This window comes from Arvicanthis niloticus, chromosome 2 (assembly GCF_011762505.2).
Source record: "Arvicanthis niloticus isolate mArvNil1 chromosome 2, mArvNil1.pat.X, whole genome shotgun sequence".
In the NCBI taxonomy this organism is placed as follows: Eukaryota; Metazoa; Chordata; class Mammalia; order Rodentia; family Muridae; genus Arvicanthis; species Arvicanthis niloticus.
In genome coordinates this window covers 45,030,138-45,050,890 of record NC_047659.1, presented here as the reverse complement: position 1 = coordinate 45,050,890, position 20,753 = coordinate 45,030,138, and the positions used below count along the sequence as shown (strand labels likewise).

The 20,753-nt window shown below is 40.0% G+C and overlaps 1 protein-coding gene across 2 annotated transcripts in view; it reads left to right on the top strand.

Moving 5' to 3' along the window:
• Lrp2 (LDL receptor related protein 2) overlaps nt 1–20,753 on the top strand; it is a 160,701-nt gene that overhangs the window by 63,530 nt on the left and 76,418 nt on the right. For both annotated transcript variants that reach the window (XM_076928864.1, XM_034495021.2), the window contains exons 14-27: nt 760–962; nt 2,595–2,735; nt 4,175–4,378; nt 6,020–6,212; nt 8,523–8,648; nt 9,308–9,438; nt 12,992–13,129; nt 13,444–13,725; nt 14,763–15,008; nt 16,022–16,141; nt 16,227–16,343; nt 17,363–17,740; nt 18,800–19,048; nt 20,164–20,375. In XM_076928864.1, coding sequence (XP_076784979.1) covers nt 760–962; nt 2,595–2,735; nt 4,175–4,378; nt 6,020–6,212; nt 8,523–8,648; nt 9,308–9,438; nt 12,992–13,129; nt 13,444–13,725; nt 14,763–15,008; nt 16,022–16,141; nt 16,227–16,343; nt 17,363–17,740; nt 18,800–19,048; nt 20,164–20,375 — 2,740 coding nt within the window. The remainder of the gene's footprint in view (nt 1–759; nt 963–2,594; nt 2,736–4,174; nt 4,379–6,019; nt 6,213–8,522; nt 8,649–9,307; nt 9,439–12,991; nt 13,130–13,443; nt 13,726–14,762; nt 15,009–16,021; nt 16,142–16,226; nt 16,344–17,362; nt 17,741–18,799; nt 19,049–20,163; nt 20,376–20,753) is intronic.

Here is a 20,753-nt window from a genome sequence, read left to right as displayed (position 1 = left end):
CTGGCCACTGTGCTCCTGCTATAATTCTGATCTGTGGACAGTCCAGCAGCTAAGAGTGGTAGCACTGGGTGTTTGCCAGGTGCTCACCTGTATCCCATTGTCTGGCCTGGTTGCTGAGGAATGGTCCATGGTGAAATGGGATAATACTGTTGGGGAGTCATTCACCAGATTTCTGATCCTGACTCCATCCACCCATCCACCCATCCACCCATCCATCCATCCATCCATCCATCCATCCATCCATCCATCCATCTATGGAGTTTTAAATACCATCTCACATCCTAGTCTTTTATGTGAGGCGACCCTAAAAGTGTGAAGGCCAAGTGAGAAAACTAATTTATCCCTCAAATGTAGAACAAGCTAAAGGGTTGATTTCCTCCTCTTTCTCTACATCCTCCTCCTCCCCTTCTACCTCCTTCTTCTCTCCTCCTCTTTTCCTCTACCTCCTCTTTCTATGTCTCCTCTTTTTCTTTGCTTTGGTGGTACTTGGACTTTAACATAATGGAAAGTACCCTACTTCTGAGCTGCAACCCCAGCCTGATAGTTAGGACCCAGCTGTCTTTGTCTAAGAAAGAAAATTCTACATAATAAGAAGGGATTTCAAAAGCATCCCACAAAATATGTCTATTTCAACATGTTCTATGTTGTAACAGGAGCTAATTTAGGTTTTTAGAGATTTAGATGAACAAATTACCTATTCACTAAAATAAAAATAACGAGCAACAGAGGTATGACCCACACTTATATCCTTTGTAACAGGAAGACAGTAGCTCATGGAGGCACCGTCGTTCCTCATCCCTTTGGAATAAGCTTGTTTGAGGAACACGTGTTCTTCACTGATTGGACAAGGATGGCTGTGATGAAGGCAAACAAGTTCACAGAAACCAACCCTCAAGTGTACCACCAGTCTTCCCTGAGGCCTCATGGAGTGACAGTTTACCATGCCCTCAGGCAGCCCAATGGTAAGTATCTGGACAGTGTTCACCTTACTTGGTCCAGGAAAGGGTTTCTTGTAGTTATGGAAACTAATGATGCACTGCATGAGGTTTGGGTGCTGTGCAGGTATATAGTATTTATTATATTGTTGAGAGTGCTAACCTTCTCAAAATCATGAACATCTGAAGAAATCAATGTCAAGTTAAAGCCACAAATGTCAAGGAGATGCCTTGAATGGATGCTTCTTGACTCCTGTAGTGTATTCCAGGGCCTGCCTAGGTGCTTGGTTCTAGCAGCAAATGAACTATACCAACCCCTGGGAGCAGTCTATGGCATCTATCCTGCTACATTTGAGGACACTGGGGTTCCATCAGAGCTCATTCTTCTTCCTGTCTAGTGTTTTTTCTACTTCTTTAGATATGTCTTGCATTTGTTCATTGGTTTACATTATGGCTGTCATGGACCAAATATGTTTGGTATGTTTTTCTGGTCCCTAATTAAATCTCTAGTTGCAAATGCCTTCAACCCCAGTCAAGAAAGGTAGCTCTCTGAAGTTGAATATACTATAGAGACATAGTAACCAATGATAAATAGTACTGACTTAAAAATATGCATGAAGGAATCTTGATTCAGATACTTGATTCAGATATTTTAGAGTAGGATTTATGTGTATTTGAGTATTTTAAATTGAACTTTGACATATCTCCCCGCACTATATTTGGCTATTTTCTGTGTTTGTGGACTGTAGAAAAGAAATACTGGAACCAAGGTGATGTTGGTAGAAAGATAAATCACAATTCAGAGAAAGTTCTCATGTTGACTGAGGAATCTGTTTAGAATGAAGAAAAAATATAAAGTAATTAAATTGACCTTTAAAAAGGAAAGAAAGCCACATGCCAGAACAAACTCACACACTAGACATATTTAGATGGATAGCATTTAATATGATACTCTTGGGAAAAAAAAATGCATGCTTGGTCTGAAAACATTCTGGACGTCTCTGGAATAATTTTTCAGACTCTTTATGAGCTCTTGTTGAGTTCAGAGCTACCGTAATCTGTTAAGCCATCCATATTATTTTCGTTATTTGGCTCTGAACGATATCTGGCTATTATTCCCTCAAATCAACACAGTTGAGAGAATAAGTCAAATTTTCTGAAGATGATTTACAAAGTGGATGAGTGAAGAGACCTGCACTAACACCCACATGGTGTCTCACAACAATCTGTAAAGGGGGATCCTCTTCTGGCATCCTTGGGCACTGCACACACATGACACACCCACATAAATGCAGGCAAACACCCATACACATAAAACAAACAAAAAATAAAATTTATAAAGCCGACAAAGTAACTTAGTGTTTGCAGCCTTGAACACAGGTTGCAGTGACATATGTGAAGGTGTGCGACAGATGCATAATAGGGTTTGGTACCAGGTCTATTTTAGCCAACCACTCAAATCTTGGCAATTTTTCAGATCCTGCTTGGATAATAATTTTTCTCTTTTAGAGCTATTGGGAATACACTACCTTACTTGCAAAACATGAACTCACTAAGTAATAGGAAAGATTTGTGTAACAGGAAAGAGTCTATCTTGGTTGTGTGTGTTTTGTGTTACTCAGTTTTCTCAGTGCATCTTAATCCCTGTGCTTTCCCCAGCCACCAATCCATGTGGAAGCAACAATGGGGGCTGTGCACAGATCTGTGTCCTCAGTCATAGGACAGATAATGGAGGCCTGGGCTACAGGTGCAAGTGTGAATTCGGCTTCGAACTGGATGCTGATGAGCACCACTGTGTTGGTAAGAAATCTTACCTTACCTTCACCATCTTTCTCGTGGACATCACATGGTTTAAGTGTACATGCTTCTGCCCAGACTGTTCCATTCTACACTGGGCTAGCTCTGTTGACTGAATTCTTCCCTGTAAAATGGGTACAGTGTTCTCTGTATATAGAACCATTGGAGGATTGAGGTTTCTCTTTGTTCCTTATTCAGGGTAAGGGATCTTTTCCCTTTTATTACTATATATTATTAGCTATGACCTTTAAATTCTATATGATTAGGTTTGAGCTTTATTTCTACTTTCCTTTTTAGGTTGGCCTTGAACTCATGGTCTTCCTGCCTCAGTACCCTTACTTGCAGTTGTGTACCACCATTTGGGGGCTCTCCACATTTCCTTCCCCCAGGAATTCCAGTGCTGGAATCCCAGGGTCCTGTGCTCTGCCTGTCACCTTACTGTCCCCCCTTTATATGCTTAATTTGGATGGGATGTGAAGCTGCCCATTCCTGTGAATGACTTCTAGATCAGCTGGCCTTGTGGTTATATTCCAAAACAGTTCTGTTTCTTTCCTCCCTCTCCTCCTCCTGGCTCTCAGAGACTGTCCTTTTCTTGGTTATCAGCACATCTATTTCTGATGAATCTGTACTCCACTAATATTGTGGTTCCCATTCATGACTCTTCATCCTTTGGACATGTCCTTGCTCTCTAGATATTCCTGCCTCTGGTGTAGTTAACTTCACTGATAATCTAGAGTTTAAAAAATAGAATATTACCTAATGATTTGATTTTAAACTTCTTCAGTTTTTACCTTTTTAATTTGAAAACACTTCCATTGTCTTTGAATTTTCTAACATGCTGTCATGGTTTTCTTTGCTTTTAGATATTATTCTCTCTCTCTCTCTTTTTTTTTTTTTATTTCTACAATTTTCATCTTTTCTCCCTTATTTCTTTTTGAATAATCTACATAATTGCTACTCTCTGTCTCTGTGACTCTTCTGTCTCTGTTCACCTGTCTGCCTTTCTCTGTGTCTCTGTCTCTGTCCCTCTGTCTGTCTGTCTGTCTGTCTGTCTGATTGTCCTGTAACCAAGCTGCAGGTTCAGTGAGAGACACTGTCTTTGGGAACAGGGGCTAAAGCCTGTCCTCTGGCCTTTGCCCTCTCAGGCACCCACAGTGTCTCAAACACAAGAAGAGCTAACAGGGGTTTGAATATAATGATATTTGTGTATAAAAATATAATAACAACAAGAGAGAATGTTAATACTTAAATGACCAATGTTTACTTATCTCCTTTCTTCTAGACTGGTTTCCAGTTATATTAATTCTACATTTAGCTGTTGTTCTTCTCAGAGTTAGATTTTATGGTTACCTAGTGTACTGGATGGATGTAAGCAGTGTCTCTGGAACAGGGCAGGGGCGGCACTGCCAGCTTACTCTCTTGTGTCTTTTCTCTCCCTACAGCCGTTAAGAACTTCCTGCTCTTCTCATCTCAAACGGCTGTGCGTGGGATCCCATTCACCCTCTCCACCCAGGAAGATGTCATGGTTCCTGTCACAGGGAGTCCTTCCTTCTTTGTTGGAATTGATTTTGATGCCCAACACAGTACCATCTTCTACTCAGATATGTCAAAAGACATAATTTATAAACAAAAAATTGATGGCACAGGTGAGGAAAGCATGTATTGACCTATTGAATTTGTTTTCCCTAACATTAGCAATTACTCATTTGTTTTGCATACATGTACATACATACATACATACATACATACATACATACATACCCTACTCTTCTCTATACCTCTCCTTTGCTATAGCTTACATTGGATTGAAATTTGCAAGAATACCCCCTGTGGATTGAAATTTGCAAGAATACCCCCTGCCTCAGCCTTCTGAGTTCTGGATTGATAAATTTGAGCTACCCCATTCCCTGATTCCTCTCATTTATTTTCAAGGCAAATCATAATCAGAGTTGGCTTTCTTTGTAAGTTTGTTGGAGATAGGGTCTTACTATGAAGGTTCAGTTTGTCTTGATCTGTGTTATATGACCCAGTCTGGCCTCAAACTCAGAGCCATGCTCTTGCCCCACCTTCCTAAGTGCTGACATTATAGGTTTGAGCCACCGCCCAGGCTCAGACTGTGGTGTTTTGTTTGCTTGTATTTTGTTTTCTTTAAGAAAGTGCATTTTAATATTGACAAATGAGACTTAAAGTTCTTAGACTCCCAATCTGCTGGTCCTTTGTCTTCTCTGTCCTTCAGTCCCTGTCACTAGCTAAGCGGTGACAACACCTGGCATTCTCCCTCTTTTCCATTGAGAACCTCTAGCCTACCATGCTCTATTAAGCTGTGCGCACCGGAGACTCTCATTATTTCCTCGGCTTCACGTTTCTTGTACCCAATGCTTCATTTTACATCTCCCCATTCATCATCTATAAAAAGGCTCAGTAGTAATCGCATGCATGTCTAGTATCCTGAGGTTGAATGGGTACGTTTAAAGTACCTGGCTCATAGCGAACACTAAAGCAGCATATTTTTGTATTATTAGCACAAAAGGCCATCTTTTATTTTTATTTATTTATCTATTTATTTTGAAAACCTTTTTCTTTTCTTTTTTCTTTTTTTGAGACAGAGTTTCTCAGTGTAACAGCTCTGGCTGTCCTGGAACCCCCTCTGTAGATCAGGCCTGCCTCAGGAACTCAGACACACTGGCCTCAGAGACTCACTGGATTAAGGGCATGTGTCTTAAAACACACTGCAAAACAGACATGTGGTTGCTTATTCTCAATGAGCTAGAGAGAAGGAAACCTCAAAGTTGCCATAGGGAAGGATATGCAGAGGAAAGGTGGCCTTTTTTTTTTTTTCTCTCCACATAGCCAACTCTTCTGGTTTCTTTGCAGTCTTGGCTTCCTGTGGCTGTATAAGCCTGCTGAGTGTCTCTGCAGGGTTGGGCGGTACTGTTTGTGGGCTACCCCCAACTGTACCTGGCAGTATCAGCTCAGAGCTGTCTCTGGGTGGTAGTAGGTGAGTTCAGGTATCTTTCTCACATGTTCTGGAAGGTTGAAGAAGGGAGTGAATCCAGACCCAGTTCTGTTTATCACTACCGTATCTCCTCTTTGAGATCCAAACTGTGGGCAACAGATAGATTCTAGGTTTATCTCATTGTTGCTCAGCAGTTTGCAGATTCTTTTTTTTCCTTAAAGAATTCCACACATGTTTTTACAATATGCCCTTTCATCCAACCTTTAAATGTGCAGCCGTTGAGAAATTTGTCTTAAATAACATGACTGTATTTTTTTTTTTTTACCTCTAGGAAAAGAAGTCATCACAGCCAACAGGTTGGAAAGTGTTGAGTGTCTGACCTTTGATTGGATCTCAAGAAATCTCTACTGGACAGATGGAGGCCTAAAGAGTGTCACTGTCCTGAGGCTGGCCGATAAGTCCAGACGACAGATAGTTAGCAACTTAAACAACCCTCGCTCCATTGTGGTGCATCCCACTGCTGGGTACGTGAGAGCTTGCAACTGCTGAATGCCTCTCACTGTGTGCTGCCCTGGGGACTGGACTGTGAAACTCACCTTCAATTTCATCTCTTTGGCATAAGCTTAAGAGACCACCTTATCTACTTGAAAAATTAAGTTTTACCTTTCTCTGAAGTATGGCTTTCCTATAGTTACCTTAGGAAGCAGAGTTCTCAAGAAAGGATCCAGTTCTTGCCTCAATTTAGTATATTGATATGAGGTTTTAGTGGGGTGGGAGGTTGAGTGCTAATCATCTAGTCATTTTCAGGATAAGAACTTTCAGATCCTTGTTTCCATTAGCACTGGGTCAGATAGGAGGAAACAGAACAGTCTTCAGTGTTCTTTTTTTACTTGAATATGTTCAGTAGCTTATTCAGAACGAGCCTGAGATACTCAGGTGTATTTGAATGGAATGACAAGAAAAACTCAAGAGATAGTAAGAAAAACTTGTGACTCACCAACCCAGGTTCCCTCACCTGGTGTGTGTGTGTGTGTGTGTGTGTGTGTGTGTCTGTGTGTATGTATTGGGTGATATGTATGCATATGTGTGTATATATATATGAGTTCAAGGCTACCTGGTTTACATAGTGAGTTCCAGGAAGCCAGAGTTATATAGTACGAGACCCGGGCTCAAAACAAAGCCAAATAACCCCCCATCCCCTCTCTCATACATATATATATATATCCCCTCTCATTTAGTCACAAACTGGCTTATGAAGGAGCTTGCATAATCTACTGCTGAGATGCTGAATCTGTGGCTAGGTGAGGGACAGTGACTTGGGAAGGGCTCACACTGTTGAGCCAGATCTACAGTCAAACTCTAGACCTGTTCAGACACAAAGCTTGTTCTTTGTTTCTTTGTCTTTCTTTCTTTCTTTCTTTCTTTCTTTCTTCCTTCCTTCCTTCCTTCCTTCCTTCCTTTCTTTCTTTCTTTCTTTCTTTCTTTCTTTCTTCTTGTTAAAAGCTATGTTCTCTTTATACTTTTAGTTTTTCTTTGTAAACCTTATTCACCCACACAGTTAAATAGTTGATTTTTCTAATGAGTTTATAGCAATCTGATTCTTTAGTTTTGAAAAGCTGTTACAATCTTCCCATTTTTTTTGAAATGCTGTGAAGCCATCATAGTTTAGAAAGTTACACCTAGAAATGGTTTTGATTCCTAGGGCTTGTATGAAAGACAAAAAGAAGTGGAGGAAAAAAAGTGGTGCATGACTTTAATCCCAAAAATTGGAAGGCAGAGGCAGGCCAATCTCTGAGTTCAAGGCTACCTGGTTTACATAGTGAGTTCCAGGACAGCCAGGGTTATATAGTAAGAGACCCAGGTTCAAAACAAAGCCAAATAACGTCCCCCCCCCCCACACACAAAACCCACCACCACCACCAACAACAAAAAAAAAACCAATGCAAAGCAAAAAAGAGAGAAAAAGATGTTGTTTAGAGTTAGATTAACTTGTGTGTATATGTGTGTTTATTTGTGTTTATGTTTATATGTTCTATGTGTTTGTAGGTGAGAATGCCTGTGAATAATCTAGAGGCCAGACGAGGATATCTGGGATTTGAACTCCAGATCCCATGAGCAAGTGCTCTTACACCGCTGAAACATCTCTCTAACCCTAACACCGACATAATTTTTGTAGAGTTAAATTCCTTATAGAATAATAAACAGAGATTGCTCTTGTACCCAGGGTTCTGAATGTTTAATCCCAGATTAAAAGAAAATATATTTGATTTTTTTACTTCACTATCTAACTGGAAGCAGGGTCACATATGAAAGATGGCACCTAACTATTTCCTAGCTTTGGTATTACAGTGTTGATGGCAGAGGCAAGAGAAATATAAGTTGAATGCCAACTTGGTTACATAGGTGGACATAAACCCAGCAAATTCTGTTTTGTTTTGATTTGTTTTTGAGACAGGGTCTCCCTATATAGCTCTGGCTGTCCTGGAACTTACAATGTAGACCAGGCTGGCCTTGAACTCACAGTAGCTCTGGCTGTCCTGGAACTCACTATGGAGATCAGGGTGACATAAGTCTCTCAAGTGTTGGGAATTAAAGGCCTTCACTAATATGTCAGAATTTTTACAACCTGTAGTCTAGTTATTCTTTCTCCTCTTTCTCCCATTTTAATATCATTTATAATTGTGACTGCAATTACATATTTATAACTTAAATGGTATTTAGAATTATATATGCCAAACCTGATGGCATATATGGAGAGTAAAGTCAATTGTAACTCTTTTAAAGTTATTTGTTCCAATATTTAATGTCCTCCTTGATTTGCTCCCACTTTCTAGGTATATGTTCCTGAGTGATTGGTTCCGTCCTGCAAAAATTATGAGAGCATGGAGCGATGGATCTCACCTCATGCCTATAGTCAACACTAGTCTGGGGTGGCCCAATGGCTTGGCCATCGATTGGAGGTGAGTAGATACCAACCATCTGAATTTTAACCACTGTAGAGTGTGGAGAAGGTATGCTGGACACTAGTTCCAGTAGACTGGACTCATGGTGGTGTGTAAGTAAGGAAATGAATCCTGCATGTTTCTGAGACTTTTTGATCACTGTCAGGTCAGGGGTAATGGATGCTGAATGATCTAGATATAAACACAACTGGCCAGCTGTTTCATGGTGGGAATGAAAATCAATGCACTCATAAGTATTCTGAAGAATTTTCTAGAAACAGTAGAATGACAGAACCAAGATGGATGAAGTTTGTGTAGAAGTTTGTGTAGAGATCTGATGAAATGTAGCAAGCTTGGGGTTAATCTTATAGAGACCCCTTAAGGATAGTAATTAATCAACAAGTGAATTAGTTAATGAATACTGAATCAAGCGACTAGTGTAACTTTTAAACGTTAACATCAATACTTTATTTCTCAAGGAGGAAAACACATTTCCTAACTCAAAGATTTCAAGTTTCAATCTTACTGTATTTGTGAGAAGCATGCAATGTAAATTTTTAATAGACACATTTGACTTTTATATGAAAGTTTACTGCCAATGTCCTTACTGTTCAGGACACTCAGGATCTTGGGATCAGATAACATATCTTCTTTTTTTTTTTTTTTTTTTTTTTTAGTGCTTCACGATTGTACTGGGTAGACGCCTTTTTTGATAAGATTGAGCACAGCAACCTTGATGGTTTAGATAGAAAGAGACTGGGCCATATAGACCAGGTGACTCATCCATTTGGACTCGCTGTTTTTAAAGGTATGCTTTGAAGCAATAAAAGGTATATATTTGCCCCAAAACTCTATCCTCACCCCAAGATATGGCTCATGAAGAAACACAAGATTGTGTTTTTTCATTCATATTTCTGTACAATTTCACATTACTAGTAAAAATTCCTGAGAGGCATGGAATTGTGGGGAATGATAGATACCATGATCATTACCCAACTTTGGTCTACTTGTCTCAACTACCTTCATCAGTGGAGACATGCTTCTGTGACTTGGGTTGCTCAGAATGAATGAATGAATGAATGAATGTCTGTTTGTCTGTCTGTCTAAATCTGGTTAGTCAGACTTGGTGGCACATACTCATTTTTGAGGCTGAATCAGGAGGATCACCATGAGAGTGGCCAGGGCCACATATTTTAGTCATGGCTCAGTTGTATAATAAGACCATGCAGAATAAAACAGCTTCTGAATTCCTGAAACAGGGTTCTTGTGTGTAGCTTGTGGATTACACACAAGTGCTCACCCAAACCTTCTGGTAGTGTGTTCCTGCTATCCCAGCACTTGGAAGGCAGGAGAATCATGAGGCCAGCTTAGGCTGCAGAGCAAGAGCACAGCCGACTCAACTGAATAGACTGAATAGTAAGACCTTGTTGTCCAAACATATGAACAAAGTATACCCTCATTTGTCCAGTTTGAGGGTTGACACTTTGTAGAGAGCTACCAAAAGCCCTGTGTATAAACTAGTTATGTTCTGTTGGAACCCCATAGTTGAATACTTAGCATAGTGCTTTAAGCAGCTAGAGTGGGTAGTCATACTGATTATTCCATCCTGCTGTCTATCTGTGGAGTGTGTGGTATTTTAAAAGTATTTAAAAAATGCTCTGAGATTTTTTGATGAGATGAGTCAATTATAAACAGTCATCCCTCCCGTTTTTACTCCCCCTTTCAAATGTTGTCTGTCAGACTCATGCTACTCACTAGTAGAAGGAACATTTTTTTTTTTTTAAGTTATGTTTTCTCTGTTATATGGTGGGATGTTTGGATATCTTTTTGTTTTATCAGTATGAAAACTATTGAGTGCATTCCCATGAGAACAATACTGTATTCCAAAATATTAGTTTCAGTTATTTCTTTTCATTTTCGTTTTTAAATTTTTTTGTCATTTATTTATTTATTTACACTCCAGATTTTACCCCCTCCTCCCCCCCGATTGTTCCACATCCCCCGCCTCCCCCGCCACACCCTGTCTCTACTAGGATGTCCCCACTACCTTCCACTCACCCAACCAGACTTCTAAACTCTCTGCGGTCTCTTGAGGGTTAGGTGCATTTTCTCTGACTGAATCAGTACCCGGCAGTTCTCTGCTGTATATGTGTTGGGGGCCTTATATCAGCTAGTGTATGCTGCCTGGTTAGTGGTTCAGTGTTTGAGAGATCTTGGGGGTCCAGGTTAATTGAGTCTGCTTGTCCTTCTACAGGATCGCCCTCCTCCTCAGCTTCTTCCAGCCTTTTCCTAATTCAACCACGGAAGTCAGCAGCTTCTGTCCATTGGTTGGGTGCAAATATCTGCATCTGACTCTTACAGCTGCTTGTTGGGTCTTTCAGAGGGTAGTCATGCTAGGCTCCTTTTTGTGAGTGCTCCATACATAGCTTCAGTAATAGTGTCAGGTCTTGGGGCCTCCCCTTGAGCTGCATCCCACTTTGGGCCTGTTGCTGAAACTTCTTTTCTTCAGGCTCATTTCCATTTCCATCCCTGCAGTTCTTTCAGACAGGAACAATTATGGGTCAGAGTTTTGACTGTGGGCTGTCAACCCCCTCCCTCACTTGATGCCCTGTCTTCCTGCCGGAGGTAGGCTCTATAAGTTCTCTCTCTTTCTTTGAAGACAGGGTCTCCCTGTAGAGCCCAAACTTATTCAAACCCATGATCTTCCTTCTTCAGTCTCAGAAATCTGTGAATGCTACCATGCCTAGCTAGCTTCACTATGAATTTAGTATGGAATGCTCTTTTATTTCACAATGAAATAATGAACTATGCAAATCATTAATCCTTTGCTAAAAGACTAGCTAGGTTTTCTTGACTGTATACTGCACAGGCCTATATGTTTGATTTGACTCTTCCTCTATTTAAATACAATGAGACACTATTCTGAATGGTGGAACTGAAATCTGCAATAAAGGGAGATATGATTTAGTGGCTTTAATGATGTACTAGTGTGGACCACAGATGAGGAAACTTGATTTCATAACATGGGTGACATTGTTAGCATTTATTCTTAGTTGTATATCCTAGTTAGTTATGGTCTTGTAGAATTCTTTGATGAAATCTAAATCATTATGATTATACGTAAGTTTGCATAATTGTTGATATTTTTACTCAAACACACAACTTGTGTAAAAAATGAGGTCTATACTTTTCCTTTTATAAAGCTCCTTTTCCTCCTCCTCCTCCTCTTCCTGTGTTCCCCTGGCTGTTCTAGAACTCACCCTGTAGACCAGACTAGCCTCAGACTCAGAGATCTGCCTTGTCTCTGCCTCCTGAGTGCTGGGATTAGACATGGACCACCATCTCCCAGCAAAAGCTTCTTATTAAAATTGGATCTAAGAAATAGTAGGAATTCTTTTTTTAAAATTTTTTTTATTTTAAACATTTATTTTCCCCCCCAAACACTTTATTTATCAGTATTTGTGTATACATACATACTTATACATGTATACATATATACATACATATATGAACAATAATTAAATAAGATATATTTGAAAAGTATTGGGGGTTGGGAAGAGTGGGAGGAAGGAGAGAAAGAAAAAAATTATGTAAATACAATGCTCATATATGAAATTCTCAAAAAGGAATACATTTTTAAAAAAATGTTCAACAGATTAACTTGCATTTTACAATATGAAAATAAATATGACCTATAATTATGTTGAAGGACATTTTAACTCACTACAAACTTTGAAATTTAAAATGAAATCAATAAAAATTATTTTACCCAGCATACTAACAAAAACCACAATAACATTTTATAATTCAAAGTATTTCTGAGAACAAGAAATGGATTGTCAGAAGCTAAGTCAGCAGAGCCAGGGGGACACTGTGTGTCATTTCTTTTCTTTTCATTTCTTCTTTTTTTTTTTCTTTTTTAATTATTATCAAATCATAATTTTTACTTTTTAACACAGGGGTTATAAACACAAAAATGCAGGATGTAGGGAAGGGAATGACACAGGTAACTGAGGAATTCTTATAGAGGACTGTAGGATGCTGCACTCTGAACTGGCCTCAGAGATGATAGGCTCTGTTTCTTTTTTTCAAAAAAGTCAAGTGTTTTGACTGGGGATAAGAACTCAACTTTAAGATTCTTTTTCATGTATATTTTTATCTATGGAGGTTTAAGTCTAATTGCTACTAAGTACCATTATGTATCTGCCTCAACCTGAGCCACGATGTCAATAAAATATGGACTTCCATAGAGCAAATGGTTGCAGTTTGATGACCTATGGGCACTTGGATTACTGCATTCAAGCCTATTGCATTTCCTTAACTTGTGACTGAACCGGTAATCACTCTCTCTTTCTCCTTAGATAACGTGTTCTTAACAGACTGGAGACTGGGTGCAATTATTCGAGTCAGGAAGTCAGACGGTGGTGATATGACAGTTGTTCGAAGTGGCATCAGCAGTATAATGCTCGTGAAAGCATATGATGCTGACCTCCAGACTGGTGAGGGGCATTGCCAAGTATCTCCATACGGACATAGTTATCTGGCTTAGTGGTTCCTTTCTCTTTAACTATGTCTTCAACCTAACTCCTGACAGTGCTACATTCTTGACAGCCATATAGTTTAACACATCAAGACTCTGGTTTCTTGGAAATACACACCTTAGAATTTTCCTGTACTTAAAACTGAATGCTGTCTTTGGCGGGCTGATTCCCAACTTTGTAGCGTTGGCTCTGGAATGGTTTTGTTTGTTTGTTTGTTTTTATGTTTCGCTGCACAAGATGAAGTTTCTATCTACTTGTTTCTGCATTTTCAGGGTCTAACTACTGCAGTCAGACCACCCATCCCAACGGCGACTGCAGCCATTTCTGCTTCCCAGTACCGAACTTTCAGCGGGTGTGTGGCTGCCCCTATGGAATGAAGCTTCAGAGGGATCAAATGACTTGTGAGGGAGACCCTGCCAGAGAGCCACCCACACAGCAGTGTGGCTCCTTCTCCTTTCCCTGCAACAATGGCAAGTGTGTGCCCAGTTTCTTCCGCTGTGATGGAGTGGATGATTGTCATGACAACAGTGATGAGCATCAGTGTGGGGCATTTAGTAAGTATCTGTGCTGGAGTTCTGGGGAGGTGAATAGAACAGAAGACTGGCCATCCATCCATAAGCAATAATCAAAGCATGGGCTATGAGCATGGGACAATTACCACAGAGGTATTCTTTTAAAATATAAGATTCATAACATATACTCCAAAGCCTTATAACAAGTTAAGCAATATAATTCATAGATAATGTTATAGATGTGTTAGACAGTTACTGATAATTCTTTTGACAATAGCTCTTTGGATCAGTAAAGTCAGTTTATTCTTTAAAAAGTCAACCATGGCTGAGGATAGAGCTCAGTGAAATCCCTTTAGCATGAACGGGGCCCTGGGTTTGGTTTGCAGCAATGACGAGAATAGTATTACAGAATAGGTCCGTGCAACTCTAACCTTTGGAAACGTTATGTCCTGTGTGTGTGTGTTATTCCCCTTTTCGGAGTGAAATGAATTGAAGTGGAATGGATCTCTAGTTCTACACTCCTTTGATGGTATTCTAGTCTATGAAGTTTCAGTCTTAAGAATTTCCATTGCAGAAGGCCCGAATATCCCATTTAAGAAACTGAAGATAAATGAGACCTTTAGAAGCATCTATTAAAATGAGGCCAGTAGTACTAGTAGTGACCTGTGCTTTTACAGTGAAAGAAGAATTATTTGAAAAGTTGTACATTTTCCTGAAATTGTCATAGGAGGGAAGGTAAGGTGAGCCCAGGATTATATCAGCTAGAGCTTTAGTCTTGGGAAGATTCCCATATCTTTCAAAGTCTAATTAAAGATAGTTATATAGTAATCATAGTTTTCTTTTGATGGTTAAAAGAGAATAAATGTGTGTGAGTGTGTATATGCACACACACACACACACAAACATATAATGTGCATATATTATGCTTGGTACTTACCAAACCTAAGGCATTCTCACATTTCTTCTTATTTTGTGTAATAGTGTATTGAAAGGTGAGAAGGACTCTGTTTCTACAGGAACAACCTCATAACAATGTTTAGAGCTAAACCTTTTTGTGACCACTCTGTGGCTCTTTGTAGATAACACTTGTGCACCTACGGCTTTCGCCTGCGCCCATGGCGGACAGTGCATCCCTGCCCAGTGGCACTGTGACAAACAGAACGACTGTTTAGATGGCAGTGATGAGCAAAACTGCCCCACGCGTTCAACGTCATCCACTTGCCCGTCCACCTCCTTCACCTGCGACAACCACATGTGTATCCCAAAAGACTGGGTCTGTGACACAGACAATGATTGTTCCGATGGATCAGATGAAAAGAACTGTCGTGAGTGTCAAGCTGATTTCTCCGGGTTGGTTAGCCTTGTCTGTATGTAGGTTTGAGTAACCTTTGTGTGTTTTTTTTTTTTTTTTTCTTAACAATTCCCTCCTTATCAACCCCTGATATCAGAAGTCTGACACATGTTGAATGCTTCTCCTAAAGATTCTGAGCTTTATCAAAGCACAGCACAACTGTCAGACATCCAGATAGAAACTATAAACAAAAGAAAAGGAACAATGGACCCAAGCTGGATGCAGTGGTGCACATCTGTAGTGTCCTGCTAACTAACTGTAGTCTAACTGCTGCTGTAAATGAAGAGGAGGAGTGAGGACAATCAGTGGAGGGTGATGTCAACTTTCGGCTATCAGATGCATGTGTACGAATGCCCTCTAACATCCATTTATGATCACGCATACATATGCATGTATACACACACATCACACATGTATACATGTTTTTTCAAAAAAGCCTTTACTGAAAAAAAAATTTACCCAGTACCCTGTAAGCATCCAGGCATCTGGCTGTTTGTTTTTCTTTTTAACTTTTTATTTAATACAGAATAAGGACATAGACTCCCCTTTTATCTCCCTGGTTCTTAGTCTTTAGCATTGACATTTGTAACAATAGTTTAAGATGGAACAGAGTTCTCTGGACTAAATTCTGGTACTGATTGCAACCTAGGCAATTCATTTTCCTTTTAGGGGAGTTGGGCCCTTTCAGTTTTTGCAATCTAGCAGTGTGTGATTTTCACTGACTTTATGGAGGGGTAGGTAGCCTGCATGCAACTCCATAATTGGTGCTTCTTGGCATGTAGTGAGATGACCATGTCACTCAGATTTGGTAGAGATACAGCCCCAGGCTGCTTCCTTGACAAATGGCTTCTGTTTCCAAAGATTTAATTCCAAACCTTCATTTAAGGTTCTCCCACTGTGCTGCTGATCTGAAGGAGTCTGAACACATAGGACCAAGATAAGTCTGTTAACAGAAAATTAACTTGCTTTGTTTTTGTATGTCAATAGAAGCTTCAGGGACCTGCCATCCTACCCAGTTCCGTTGCCCTGACCACCGATGTATCAGCCCGCTGTATGTCTGTGATGGGGACAAGGACTGTGTTGATGGCTCTGATGAGGCAGGGTGTGGTAAGTGGATGGCCTTGCTTTTTCCTTACTGTGTGCTCAGTTTATCTTGGAGTTAATGTCATACACTTTTCTCTTTCCTTTTCAGTGTTAAACTGTACAAGCTCTCAGTTCAAATGTGCTGATGGGAGTTCCTGCATAAACAGCAGGTACCGCTGTGACGGGGTATACGACTGCAAGGACAACTCTGACGAGGCGGGCTGTCGTAAGTGCCACATTCACAGTGTACTTCAGACCAAAGGATCCGTTATTTTAGTATTGGATATTACTATATAGCTTTAAAAAAAATTCCAACAAACTGGAAAAAGATGTAAAGCACAAAGTGTTCTTAAGAGAATGAGATATTGACATGAATTAATATTGCATGGGTAATGTTACCATATAATGATTTGTAGTTAGACAGCTGGTGTTATATAAATGGACATATCAAATAGTTCCTTAGATATCATATTCCAAGGACATCCAACAATGTGGTTTTTAAAATTACATTTATTTGCTTGTGTGTAGTTGCATGCACACATGTGGATGTACACACTTGCCACAGTACATATATGGAAGTCAGAGGACAGCTTGGGGAAGTCTTTTTATCCATTATGTGAATTTAAGCCTTTCGCCATTTTGCCAGCCCTATATGGATGCAGTTTCATTGAACTCTCAATTGGGAGGCCAAATTGTGGACTAGAGACTGTATAGGCCAATGTGGGATCGACTCATTCATTCAAGCTGTAGATTTGTCCGTAGAGAGATTATAGAAGGGCTAAGGTAATTAAAGGCAGGCAGACAGCTTTAGAAGTGACTCAGCTCAACTTCTATGAAGGGATAGAAAGCAAATAAACTCCTTCTAATCCCAAGATCTAAGGAGAACTCCGTTTAACTCTGAACCCTGCTCTGTTATGGTCCCAGATTAGGGACCTATGATAGAATTTTTCATTTGCTTGAACAGTGACATTTTAGACAATCTCAAGGAATAAGAAAGGAAGTTTGTAAATTTATTGACAGAGAGAGAAAAAGGAAACAGGATGAATCTCTGACTTGTACATAGCTTGTCATTGGATCCACTAATCCAATGACAATGTGCAGGAACATTTGTTATCATTTAACCTTTAGTATTGGTTCCATTTTAATCATTATTATAAGCCTAATATTTGACTAGAATAATTTCTTCTGAATCTATATCATAAAAGGATCATAAGTGCATGACACATGTACCTTTGTTCACCCTAGCAACCAGGCCTCCTGGTATGTGCCACCCGGATGAGTTTCAGTGCCAGGGAGATGGTACCTGCATTCCTAACACCTGGGAGTGTGATGGGCATCCGGACTGTATCCACGGATCGGATGAGCACAATGGCTGTGTTCCTAAGACCTGCCCTCCATCTCATTTTCTCTGTGACAATGGAAACTGCATCTACAAAGCGTGGATCTGTGATGGGGACAATGATTGCAGGGATATGAGTGATGAGAAGGACTGTCCTACCCAGCCTTTTCACTGTCCTAGCTCGCAATGGCAGTGCCCAGGCTATAGCACCTGTATCAATCTGAGCGCCCTGTGTGATGGCGTCTTTGACTGCCCCAATGGGACTGATGAGTCCCCACTTTGCAGTAAGTTCCCCGATCACAGTTTTCTGGACACGAATTTATTCTGAACAGTAGATGGCTGTACCCCAGCACTGTCACAACCCCCGTCTAGTGTTTTGGGAAGGGCATTTTAGTTTCTCTGTGACTTTATATCCCTGTAGGAGTAACAATAAATTCCAATAAATGATGACTGCATAACACTTCTCATTAATATCTTTTTACTTGTGTCTGTGGTTTCCTCTTCTCTTTATGTTGCTGTTCAGGTTATCATGTCATCAAATTAAACGTAGCTCTCTTAGAAATGTGTCCATAAACTTTCCTAACTTGAAGATTTTTCTAATTTTAATCGGAACTTGTCATAGAACCAATGAAACCCAGGGGGTTGTGTTTGTGGTGATTAAAATGCTCTGATTGGCATGTAATCCTAATTACTGTCCTCTCTCTCTCTTTCCTCTTTAATTAACGCTCACTCTCAGATGAACCACAGCAAGGTATGACTGTGAATATTCTAGACCTTTATGATTTCCCATGTGTCATGTATCCGCTGACATTGTACTAATTACTGTGACTTCCCCTTCTAGTGCATGTTCTGTGTTTTGACTCTTTACTCATAAGTTATGGTGCACCTGGCAGTAGAGAGTATTTTCATACCCAGTATATCACCTGGCTTTGGGCTGCTTCAGCCAATGCCACACTGGCCCATAAGAATGTGTTAGCAAATTGTGTCCTCTCCAGTTGATCACTTCCAGCTTTTCCTGCAAAACATTTCTAGTTAGGCTGGAGAATTCCAGAGGGAGCATGTTAGATTTCTCTGCCTCATCAGTGACAGTTTGGTTTCTTGATGCCAGCATTTATTTCTCAAGGTTCTCTCATAGCCATAAATGGAGCTATACTGAAGTGTGCTTGTAGAGTCCCATTCCAATGGATGCTATAGCCTCTGGCAATTCAGAGAAGACACTAAATAGATCAGCCAAGAGATTGTGGGTCTTAGTTAACTCTCATTAAAGTAGGCATGGAACTACATTGGAGTGAATCAAAAAAGCAAAGAAGTCTGACTTTTCCCTCTGTGACTCTTTCTTCTAGACCAAGACAGCTGCTCACATTTGAACGGTGGCTGTACTCACCAGTGCATGCAAGGGCCCTTCGGAGCCACATGCCTATGTCCAACAGGATACTACCTTGCCAATGATACTAAGACCTGTGAAGATGTAAATGAGTGTGATATCCCAGGCTTTTGCAGCCAGCACTGTGTCAACATGAGAGGTTCCTTCCGGTGCGCTTGTGATCCAGAATATACATTGGAAAGTGATGGGCGGACTTGCAAAGTCACAGGTAATAATTAAGCTTAAAAGGGAGCTAACGCCAGAAAATTTAACAGGCTCTCTCAGAGTGTAAGCCTTCAGTAAGATTCATTAGCGGTTAGCCTGACTAGACAGTTTATTTAATGCCTTTTTGACCCATATGAAAGTGAATATACTAGATATTAGAATATTGGTTCAGCTGCACTCAAAGTGATTCAACAGACGATTTAAAAGTTCCCTTATTGCAGGACACAGTGGCATATGCCTGCTATCTCAGCACTTGGGGGGTAGGTAGGATCAGGTCAGCCTGGACTACATGAGGCTTTGCTTCAAAAATACCAATGTCAAACAAGGAATCTTTCTTTTCAAGAAGGCTGGGTGAAAACAGTCTAAGGGACAGACTGATTCTTATTATCTGAAGTTTCCACCCAAAATGCAACAAGTTTGCTCTAGTCTTTTCTTTCCCTTAGAAAATAGGCTAGGAAAAGAAACTTCCTTTTAAGGAAGTAGATCCATCATTGTTACTGATACACTATCGGTCAAAACTCAAGTCATTTGGTTGCAGCAGCTGTGGTGAAGGCAGAGAGTAGCCTTAGGCCAACCTAAATGTTGTGTGACTTCATACTCAAAAGAGGAGGGGAAAAGGAAGATGGAACTCTCTGCTACATCTAATGGTTTGGGGGGAAAACAAAAATATTTGAAACTTAGTTTCTGCCAAGAATCAAGCTTACAGTCTGCTAAGATAGAAAGCAAATTGCAACAATAAAAGCAACTCAAGGATCAATGTCTGAACAGCTCACTCTAGACTGGTACTCAGATGCCCACTGCAATAATCCAAGAAAGACAGCTTTTTCAGAATATAACTATTTTATGTGCTAATGAATGTCAATGAGCAAACAAGGTTCTCTTGATCCTGCTTAGCTTCTGTAAGATCAGGGATGTTCAAGGATGGTATGACTATTAACAAGGTTAAGGACAAAGTGTTTAATTCTTGTAGTCTTACTCTCCCATTTCTCTAGTTTGGTACCATGCACTGGATGTTGACAAGACCCTTTAATTGTATTTAATTGTATTTTCCTTTCAGACTCATTGACAATTTCTTTTTCTTTCTTTCTTTTTTTTTTTTTTTTTCCTTTTCCTGCATAGCATCTGAAAATTTGTTGTTAGTGATAGCAAGTCGTGACAAAATCGTTATGGACAATATCACTGCCCACACACACAACATGTATTCATTGGTCCCGGATGTCTCTTTTGTGGTTGCTCTTGATTTTGATTCAGTCACTGGTCGTGTCTTTTGGAGTGACTTATATCAGGGTAAAACCTGGAGTGTCTTTCAAAATGGAACAGACAAGAGAGTGGTAAGTGCTATTCTCTGTCTATAATCCCTTTGTGTGTGACTATCCTTGATTCTGAATTCTATGCCATGTGATGCAGATACTTTGTGAGTCTTTCATAGGTCAGAGCAAGAGAGTCAAGGAGTTGCTTTACTAAGCTTTAATTGACTTAAACTTTTCAACCCATCTCCCTGAGTTTGTTTGATTAATTAGATTTTTATTTTATGTGTCTGAGTGCATGTCACATGTGTGTGGTTTCTAGTAGAGGCCAAAAGATGATGTCTGATCCCCAGTCATGAGCTGCCATGTGGCTGCCAGGAAGCAAACTTGAGTTTTCTACAAGAGCCACAAATACTTTTAATCATTGAACCATCTCTTCAGTCCCCTAAGTTTGCTTCTTAA